Source organism: Idiotropiscis lumnitzeri, chromosome 3 (genome assembly GCF_059441095.1).
Source record: "Idiotropiscis lumnitzeri isolate Australia: NSW breed Sydney's pygmy pipehorse chromosome 3, RoL_Ilum_1.0, whole genome shotgun sequence".
Lineage (NCBI taxonomy): Eukaryota > Metazoa > Chordata > Actinopteri > Syngnathiformes > Syngnathidae > Idiotropiscis > Idiotropiscis lumnitzeri.
Window position 1 is genome coordinate 12,032,003 of NC_142393.1, and position 10,502 is coordinate 12,042,504.

General features: G+C 43.8%; 1 protein-coding gene across 1 annotated transcript; it reads left to right on the forward strand.

The window, feature by feature from the left end:
• Nucleotides 1-488: 488 nt before the first annotated feature.
• tamalin (trafficking regulator and scaffold protein tamalin) lies at nt 489-9,311 on the forward strand. The gene is made up of 8 exons (XM_088289322.1): nt 489-842; nt 2,614-2,669; nt 3,397-3,451; nt 4,831-4,933; nt 6,186-6,279; nt 6,989-7,055; nt 7,806-7,872; nt 8,511-9,311. Exons 1-8 carry the CDS (start codon nt 639-641, stop codon nt 8,981-8,983), a joined length of 1,119 nt encoding a protein of 372 aa, XP_088145448.1. The 5' UTR covers nt 489-638; the 3' UTR covers nt 8,984-9,311.
• The last annotated feature ends 1,191 nt before the right edge of the window (nt 9,312-10,502 follow it).

Below are 10,502 nucleotides of genomic sequence, written 5' to 3' on the forward strand. Positions count from 1 at the left end.
AAAATACATAAAAAATACAGACGTTTTATTCCGAAAAATCACATCGCTATGTTACGAGAGAGAGAGAGAGAGACATACATAGATATTTTTTTTCACTCCGCACGTGTGGGTGTTATTGCTGGGGTCTTAACACTCTACTGACCAATTTTAAGTGATAAAAAATGTCTTGCTGAGGGACACACACAGACAAGCAATGGAATGTAAAACACATCCTGGAGGCGTCAATAGTGTGATAAAAGTTGTAAAGTGGCACATGAAAGGCAGGGCCAAATGTGGGGTGGTGCACTGCCCCCCCATGCCACCTGTTTCTGGCACCTCTGGACACACTCGTGATTTTCAAGACGTCTTTCAGTTACTTTTCCTTTCATCGTCTTAGGGATCGCTTTTCTGAAAAGTCCCATGTGTCCTCAACGCCACACTTCCTATACTCTTCCACAGCACATTTGCGTCTTTTCGATCAAGCCCCGCCCCCTGGCTTTGCCTCCCTCCCAAAGACTACACTTTGAGACAACACGCACATACTCTGTTCACTCGCACGCACCACGCGCACCCAATTACTTGGACGTCTGTCGCGGTGGTCCGCGTTGTCCGCCTGTGCGCTTTTCGGAGGACTAGCAGCAAACTTTTTGGGCAGCGTCATGACATTCCGGAGGCTGAAGATGGTCGACTCAAACGGGCCGGACAGTGCAGCGGCGTCCCCACCGGACAACGAGGTCTATTTCCCGTCGTCCCAGTCGGACAGCTGCCAGCGGACGGCGCCGCTCAAAAACGACTCCTCGGAGGTTTACAACTACAAGACGCTGGCTTACTCGGGAGGGACTCTGCCCAGAAACTTGAGAAAGGTAAAAGAATCACCTGTAGAATAATGTATGGTTGTTTATTTGTTTAATGAAGAGAAATTTTTTATTAGAAATTGAAAAAACGTTCGTGCGTAGCTATTAATTAAACGGTATGTTCAAGAGCCAAAAGTAACACTTAGATAAAGGTTCAACACATTACTACAAGGTCCCAAGTTCTACGAACTGAAATAAATGTGGATTATTATGAGAAAAATGCATTATTTATTCATCTCGTGCGTTTTATTTGTATTTTTAGCAAATCTAATGTTGTAAACCTTCAATGTACGTCATACGGTAATGCATTTATTTATGACGTCACAGTAATAGTCACGCATAAACAAGTCAGAATGGAACCACCGTAAGATTCATGTTGTGTGACTTATTTGCAGAGGTGGCAACAGTATTAACACTGTATCTTTTTAATTTCGGAAAAGTAGAAATGCTGATTCAATCTTTTGCGCTACAACAAAATGATTTGTACCTCGCTTCTTTGCACCGCTGACTTTATGTCGAAATTCGTAATATTCAGTGTAAGCGTGTATTTTTTTTTTTTTTTACTTAAGTCTCCATTTGTTTTCACGCTGTTTTAAAGTAAAATTCACACGTGACTTCCAACATTGCGGGAGGATCAAACCGCTTAACATTCTAACCATATTGCTTTGATGTCATCTCTAGACTTACATTATACAGTGGATCCTTCAAAAGTTTGAGCACAAACAGCTCCTGGATCAAATTGTTGACATTATTAAACCTTATGTGCCTTTACCGGACATTTAAGTTGTATTTAGCGCACTTAAGTGTCATACAAGTGTGAAAAAATAACTCCTCATAACTAACTCTGAATCCTCTTACTTCACATGATTTGTAATGTATGGTACTCTATTCACTCATGATAGAGGCGGTTACTATACTATTATTATTATTATATTGCGATGATATTCTGTGAATGGCTTGGCCTGACATGCTCTTGACAGCATCATCATCAGCATGTTTTTTTTCCCGCCATGTTGTAAAGGATGCCTCTTACCCATAGCTAGAGTGACATAACCTTTATTAAGCGTTGCATAACGTTGGCTAACGGTGAGACTTTTTCCTGGCTGTTGTCCCTCACTGGAGCCCAAAAGTCATTTGAGTGCCAGTTGGACATTTGGGAGCTGAGAAAGTCGACTTGAGCGTCCATACCGGAGGGCAACAAGGGCGCATTGTGAGCATGTGAGGGTAGTCCATCCCGCTTTAGCCCCCTCCTCACATGTTGCCCTGTGTGGGTTATTGGGGAATAATAAATGCTCCCATTGAGAAGTCTGCGTGACAATTCTGTAAGTGAGGAGACTTAAAGAAAGCAACAGTTTACGAGCCGGTACAAAGCGGCCTTTCATCAGAAAAGGCCTGAGTTGGAACAGAGCTAAGAAGTAAAGCCTTGTGGACAGATACAGTCCTTATTTATTTTGGTGGGCGCTGGTCCTGACTCCAGCTTGACTTGGGCTTAATGTACATACTGTGAAAGACTCTCCACCTTTCTTTCCTGGATCCCTAATGATGTGCAAAGGCGATGTTAGCTTCTACTTGAAGCAAATAACCAGAAATTCAACACACATTTTTAGTTTCAGTGTGGACGATCGATGACTCTGAAGTCTAAAAATACAATTGTGTAGTGCACGTGTGCAATGGCCGGACAGACCGGTTCATGCGGTGAACACAAAGTGGGTGTGCCCAGGAAAGGCCCGGGGAAACCCTCATAATTCAGGTGTCTGACGTGCTTGTTTGTCTTTTGCAGGCTGGCGGCTCGCAGAAATGGAAACCCACAATCCAGTCACCAGCAGAACCACAGAGGTGAAAATTTGACGATACAACTCGTTCGTACATGTTGGACAAATGTTTATGAGCAAACCACACGAGTACCTCACATATTGTTGAGCCCCTTGTCAGACACATTGGTTGACAAAAATAACTTTTCCTTTTGTGAATAATAGAAATGAGTCTAACACTCAATATGATCAATTCCTAACATACTGTGCAATGCCAGTAACATGTAAAATGAAGTTTACCACTTTTATTGATAAAATGTAAATGAAATTCCTGGTAGCTGATGACAAAAGGAATTAAGATTCAACTGAATTTGGGTCGCATCTGCATCTGCTGTCTCAAGTGTAAAAAGAAGTTCATCACTCTTAAGATATATAAATAATTCCCACTGGAAGCCTCCCGCAAGATTTTGGTTCCTTTCTTGATGGTTCCAGTGTAAAGGTTCCTAACATATACAACACAAGCTTTTTTTTTTAAAATCTTTTGCTGGCATGCCTTTTGCAATGGAGTAGTTTTAGAACAGTACTTTTGCCAAAAACACTGCCGTGCTGTCCGCTGATTGGTTGACAAAATGGCCACTTTAGTGTCACATTGGAAAAATAGCTTGCGGAAATCTTCATTAGGATTTATCAATCTGAAATGTCCCACTTGGTAAAAATGAGGCTCGTCATTCGTGAAATCTGGGTGGGTCTGCTGTTGCTTATTTACCAGTTAGAAATTCTGATCAATCTGCCTTTTCCTCGCGGATCTTCAGGAAGGTGGTGGTCTTGGAGAAAATGGATGAACAAACGTTTGGGTTTGAAATTCAGGTAAGCGAATCAGTCATTTTTCAATTTTTAAAAATGTTGTTTGTCCAGTTTAAAATAGCGTCCTCGCAGAAGGATGTGAGATAAAGTGGCGTGCTTTATTGACACAAACGTACATCATATTTGTTCTTTTTATGGTTTGGATGCTCTCCGCCCACGATTTTGGCGCTAGAAGGAAGTGAACGGCGGCTCAGTTGGGCCACCGTTTTGGTTGCTCGACTTGTCGACTTTCCTGTTCCTCGTGCGATGTGCGTCATGGTGCGTTTGTTTTGATCAGGCGGCCCGGCCTGGTGACATGTGGGTTTTGTCCATATCACGACAAGAGGAAGTCTGCCGTGACTCTGCTGACAGATGTAATGAGCACATGAGGAAGTGGCAGTCGTCGCTGTCATGACAACAAAACCTTATGTTAGTTATTTTACATAAGCGCCACTCAAGTCCAGCCTGATCGGCGACAGACACTTTTTCTTCATAATTAACATTGTGAGGGAAATGGCTCCACATATACATGGATCCCTCATTCTTTGAAAGAAGTAATTGAACATCTATGAACTCAATAGTTTCCATGAAAATGTCAATTAAAAGTCTTGTCTCAGTTGCTTCGAAATGAACCAACTGGAGAGCACGGAATGAAATGTGGTTTGAAAATAAAAGGCGACGTTATGCATTTCCATTCGAAACAGTCCCCAAGTGACTCTTGAAATTGTGTGTGTGTTCATTTGTGACACACACACAAAACGTCCTTGTTGAAGGTAGATCTTCCGACTGAAATGCGCTCGTCCTCCAAAAGACGTTTTTTTTTTTTCGTGGAAAAGTAAACCAATTGGACGGACGCGGTGTTGTCCGTGCCAAGCGTCTCAACCACATGAGCCACAGTCCCATCTGTAGAAGATTGTGTCAGGGCTGTACGGGTCCTCTCGCTCACTTGATCAGCGATTAATTATTTCTTCTGTGTCCTCGAAAGAACTCGTCGAAGATGCAAAGAAAAACGGCTCTTTACTCTGTGTTTGCGATTCGAGCAGATGAGATCACATTAAAAGTGCAGATACTGGCAAATTTTTGAAGGGAAAGAAACGGTATCAAAACATGTGTTGAACGTAATGTTTAGGATTGTTAAACCTTGGTGGACGTCTGCACTCCTGAGTGTCCTCTGTTTGGTAATTCAAAAGTTTCAAACACGCGACATCTCATCTTGAGCCACATGGTCTGTGGTCCACAGTGGCTTCCTCAACTCGTCGTTCTGTGGTCGCGATATCAGCACCGCGTCACACGGCGCCAACGTTTCCAGTGCAGTGACATCAATCATGTGGCGGATTGCTGCGCGCCAGGAAATAGGAAGTTTCTTTTTTTATTATTAAATTTCAGTCTTGTGTGTTTTTTAGACGTACGGCTTGCATCATCAGGACCAAAACACGGTGGAAATGTGCACGTTTGTGTGTAAAGTGCACGACGACAGTCCGGCGCAGCTCGCAGGACTCAAAGTTGGTAAGTTTAAAATCCATCGAATTGTTTAGTATTCCTCATCCTGTTCAGGGTTTCTGGTGAGCTAAGCCTTTTCCGGCAGACTTTGGGTGGGTCAAGGGTTACTTGGACTGGTCAGCAATCAACCACAAGGCACATACATTCGCACTCAAATGACCACATTTAGTCGTCGTTTGGATTTGAGAAGAAACCACGGCGAGCTCATCCAAACTTAACTGAGAAGTGGCCAGAGCTCCAATTTGAAGCGAGAATGTTTGACTGAGAGGCAGACGTGCTAACCACATGCTTGCGGAAGACGAGAGCACAAAAGCCAAAAACTGTGTTACTTGAGGGCAGAAGCATGTGGGATTGGACCACAGTCTGCTGAATTCTCCTCAACATTCTTGTGGTCGTCATTGATTTATCGAAGGTAAAACCCAACCTTTGTGTCAAATCTGTTGTTCTTGCTTTGAAACTTCTCGTGTTGTGTTATGTCAAAATATTAATTTACATGGTAAGATCATAAAACCGTTATTGACTGTACAGCGAATGTTCAAAGTAACATTCTTAATGGGCCTTCAAGTGTCGAAATAAGAGTTGACCACAAATATGAAAATGAAAAAGCCAAATGCTATTAAAAGTTCCCAGAGTTCATTATTTGATCCGCACTATACTGGCCATTTAAAAAGTTACGCATGACGAATATTCAAAGTTTGGTGCCAAATTTTCCATCCCGCTTTTCTCGGTTACAGTCGCAGGTGAACTGGAGCCTGCTGGCTGCTTGTTAGCCAATCACAGGACACTTGTAGACAAACATCAACTCTGTCATTGACACCCGCGGACAGTTTAGTGTCTCAGCTATTGTCCGCAATTATTTCTAGTGTCGTTTTGCCTCATCATCTGTAGGCATTCGCATGAAATGTTTATTGGGAAATGGTTGCTATTTTTAGTGTCACTCTCTACCAAACAGTGATGGCTCATGTTTTTTTTTTTCCATGCTGATATCATAAGCCGAAAGAACGAAATAAGAATGTTTCCAAGCTAGTCACTGCGCCATCTACTTCCTTCTTTCTATCGATTCAGTTTCACTTCCTAAATTCCTCTTGTGCTCTATTGTATGAACGCACTCAATGTAGTCCTGGCAGGAAAATGTGCTTTGGCGATGACAAAAAAAACTTCCACTTCCGCTCAGAGATACACACACACACACACACGTCTTCTCCATGTGTGGAATAAAACAAATGGAAGCAAGTGACCAATGTGTGCGCTGTCACAGGGGAGACCATCGCAATCGTGAACGAGGCCTCCGTGGAGGGATTTCGACACAAGGAGATCGTCCAGCTCATCAAGGCGTGTGGAAACACACTCAGGTACAAACAAGTTCAACACACAAAATACTTTTTTTTTTCTTTCATTTACTATATTGATCATAATCTCTCACAAATTGTTGTATATGTCGAGGAACATATTGATTATTAAGCTTCATGCACAACATTGTACCAGGGCAATACAGACATTGACTCTTGATCCCCCATATGTTCAAAATGTACATTCGTATTTATTTTACTTTATTGTACCATATTGACATCATAGTATGGAATACATTTCCCTTATGTTAATTGATCTATGTACCTTCTTGACACCAACATCACATTTCACAACGGCAAATACTGCAGCATATTAAAGTCCTTTTACCATTTGTCTGGCGTGTAGTTTACATTCCATTGCTGTCGCTTGTAAAAGATTAGATGCACAATTAGCGGTCCCCGTCGTGAAGCTTCTGCAGTCGCATGTGAGGTGAACCGCATCAAAGCGGCAGGGCGGGTGATTTCTTCAGACTGACATGAAGCAGTTATACAACAATCTGTCTGGCCTGAACAGAGCACGCAGGCGCATAACCACACAGCGGGAATGTGTAGTTCCTCTTTATGACCCGTGTGCTTAATCAGTTTCTGGCTTATGAAAAGTGTCTTTGATAAAGTTGAATGTCTCTTTTCCCACATTTGTAGACTTTTTTTTTTTTTAAATAGCCTCTTCCTCTTTCGCTTGTTTAAATCCTGTCGCCTTTTTCCCTTCAAGGTTGGAGACGATTTATAGCGACTCTATCCGGAAAGCCGAGCTGGAGGCACGGCTGCAATATCTGAAGGTGAGTTGTTACGCCCGTTAGTCGGCAGTCAGCACGCACGCACACACACACACACGCACGCACGCACACACACACGAACAAGTGTGCTGGGTTTAGACCCCCCCGCCCTCCATCCACACCTGTCACTCCACCTGTTGCATCAGCGTTTTCCCCAACATGCTCTCTCACATTCTTGCATCTGAGCTGTTGGAGCAGCTTCCTGTCAAGTGGCCGAGCCGCGCCACTTTCCCCCCCGAAAAGATCCCGACAGCTGTGCCGCTAATCCCACCAGCCAGCAGCCTTCTCACGTACTAATCCAACATTTTACAGATTAACCACCAACCTATTGCATTAGACGCACTTAAACGATGGTCATTTCCAACTGTGGATGTTATAAAAGAAGGCACCGAGCAATGTAGTTCAGTAATTCGCTTGAATGTTACTTCTCTACCGGCACTTACATCAGAGGTTATGTCATGGCACTTCACATATAACAGGTGGAGAACATTATGAGACCAACCTGAACCACGCATGAGCAAGCGATAGGCGGCAGAGGCAAGGAAAAGGAAGAAACCTTTAATGTACCTCGGACTCGGTGTGTGGTTGCCGTCTGCCGTGACCGGTTGCATCCAGATAGAGGAAAAGGACAGACAGCATAAAAAAATGGACGATTGAAACGAAAAGCAAGAAAATACAGTAACTGGAAGACAGGAAGTCTGTTTACGTTCTCATTGGGAGTAAACGTGATTGTCTTGTTTTTTTTTTTTTCAGCAAACTCTGCATGAGAAGTGGGATGAGTATCGCTCGTTGATGGTGCAGGAGCAGAGGCTTGTTCACGGTACGTCGCATCCTTTCTTCGGGAATCACTTGCTGGTCGGCTAAACTTGCCCGGTTGGTTCAAACTAAACTAGCATGCCTGGTGTTTTGTTAACATCAAAGTGTTCAAAACATGAAAGCTAATTTAGTTCAAAACATGAAAGCTAATTTAGTCTGACCATTTTCAAACGGTAAAGTCAACCATAATCTTAGTGTGCGTTTCTTAATACAATAGAATGCATCTTAATTTATATAGCACATTTCATAATTTCTAACAACAACAAAAAAAGACACTATTGTCTTTAATAAATCAACGTACATTTTTCTTGTTAACAAGGAAGATAATTTAAACTATAACCAACAAAGCAACAAACTGAGCGTAGGATCTCTTAAACAATTGAGTCAACAGACGGTCTTTGTAAGCCAATTAAACAGTTGAGACTCCAAAAAACCTAACATGTTTAATTTTGTATTTGAGAGCGAGCGTAACTTGTTTTCATAGCCATCAAGGACAATGTGGTCTTGAGCGCACCCTACATGTGTAAATAATCTAAGGCAATGTAGCGTGATCTTTGAATTAGGCCGTGGTCTTTTTTGAGCATGCGTCACCGCATCAAACTTGCTGATGGTGCCGCTAACCGTATCACTCATGTATCGCAGGTATAGTGATGAGCGACGCCTCCGTGTACGAGTCCTTGGAGTCGGCGGGCGTGTACGGCAGCCTCGGAGCACCCAGCCCGGCCGCTCGCCGCTCCCTGCACTGCACCGGCAGCACCAGCAGCAGCGCCAGCGTCCTCAGCACGGCCACCGAAGACGACCCCCTCTACCAGACGTGCTTGTATCACGCGGGCGACTCGGACGCCGGCGGGGGCAAAAGGCAAAAACAGCCACCGCCGGCGAGGAAGCAGCGCCTGCGACCGGCCAGCGAGCTCTTTGCCTCCGCCAAGACGCAGTTGACGCGCAGCGCCAGCACTCGGAGCTACACGCGCGGGCCTTCGGCGCCGCCCGTCGCTGTCGATAAACTGCCGGGCTTCAACTCGCTGCAGAGGAAACACAGAAGCTTCCGGAGGCACTTGCTCAAATTCATCCCGGGCTTGAACAAGCCACTGGAGGAGGAGGAGAGCAAACTGTGACATCACTTCCTCTCAAGACTGTGTGGGCAAAAATCAAAAAGCGTCAAGTGACCAAAGGTTGTCAGCCAGCTGCCAGTGTTCCAAAGCTGTATAGAACTGTTAAGTTTACGTTTATCTTTTAAGTTATTTATTTATTTGAAATGTGTCTGGCTTTAAGTCCACAATGAAGAATGAATATTTCTTTCCGCTTTTACTGCATGCGACTTTTCTTGTGACAGCTGACAAATCATTTTCTAAGTTTGATGTTTGCTTTAAAACTATCATGTTCTACTTTTTTTCTGCCAAAAGTATTGTTCCAAAAAATAAAAAGAAGACATTTCAGACTGAATTCTGGTTTGTTTCATGACACCAATTAAATGCTTTGCACTCGGTGTTGGTGCCACAGACATGACACGTTCTCCTTTTGAGAACTTGTGAGGTGGAGAAAATGGCTTGATGAAACGGTGACAAGTAAAATATACGTCAGCATGTTCTTACAACCGTGCAGCAAGTGTAAGCCAGAGTATGGCTGGCGTTGGGCCGAAACCTTGAATGTCACAATATGGATTTTTTTTCTTTTTATAAATCTATTATTAGTGTGTTATTTATACAAATTATTGTCCAATCTAAAGTGTTGAAAATGGATTGCGCTCCTTGACAATGGGTTGTTTTTGGGCTCTCCTGAAACGAGACTTTGGAGGAACCAGAAGTCTGCCTGACGACTGCGATGTTTCTTAGCTTCTTCTGCGCTTTCCAGAAAGTGCCACCTCATTTACACATTCCATTCCCATTGTAACACACAAGTACAAATTTGACCTACTGAGCCCGCTCAGCCTATTTCTTGATTAGTCACCTAACTTTTAATAGACGCGCTCTTTTCTGCAAGTGACTACCAGTGACGAGTTGAGACGCTCAAATACATACAAGGATGACTGGTGGATTTCGTTGTCGACGACTTTGTATTTCTACATGTGCGCAACATGGACCTGAGAGTGTTGGAGGATCACATGTGATGCTAGTAAAATATATTCATGTGGTCGCCGTCACAAGAGTTGAGCGAGTGGTGCCTCTAGGGGGGGGATTTAATGCATGTGAGGTGTGCAGAATGGATGCTCTTGTATCAGCGCTGACACCCTTTATTGTCAGGAGGAATGTGGAGAGGAAGGCATGACCCTGAATTCCAACCACAACCACTTTCTTTCTTCCACCTCGTCCCATATTCCCATGGCTGCTTCTGTGTATGCGTGTGTGTTGGAGGTGGGCTCTGGGAGGCTTTTCATTCTCAGCTGACCCGAAAGGTCACGCTGGTCGCTCTCTCGCTTTGTTCAGCATCGCTGAGCTCTTTTGTCAGCAGGTTGACCAAGGCGAAGCCACGGTATGTGGCCCATGTGTCCCACACACAAACACACGCTCACACACCTACCCCCCACACACACACGCCTCCCATTACCAATGGTGACCTCAGACATTTATTTGCACATTAACAGAGACAATGCCGTGAGGTGTTACACTGCAGAACACTAACGAGGGACTAATTGGG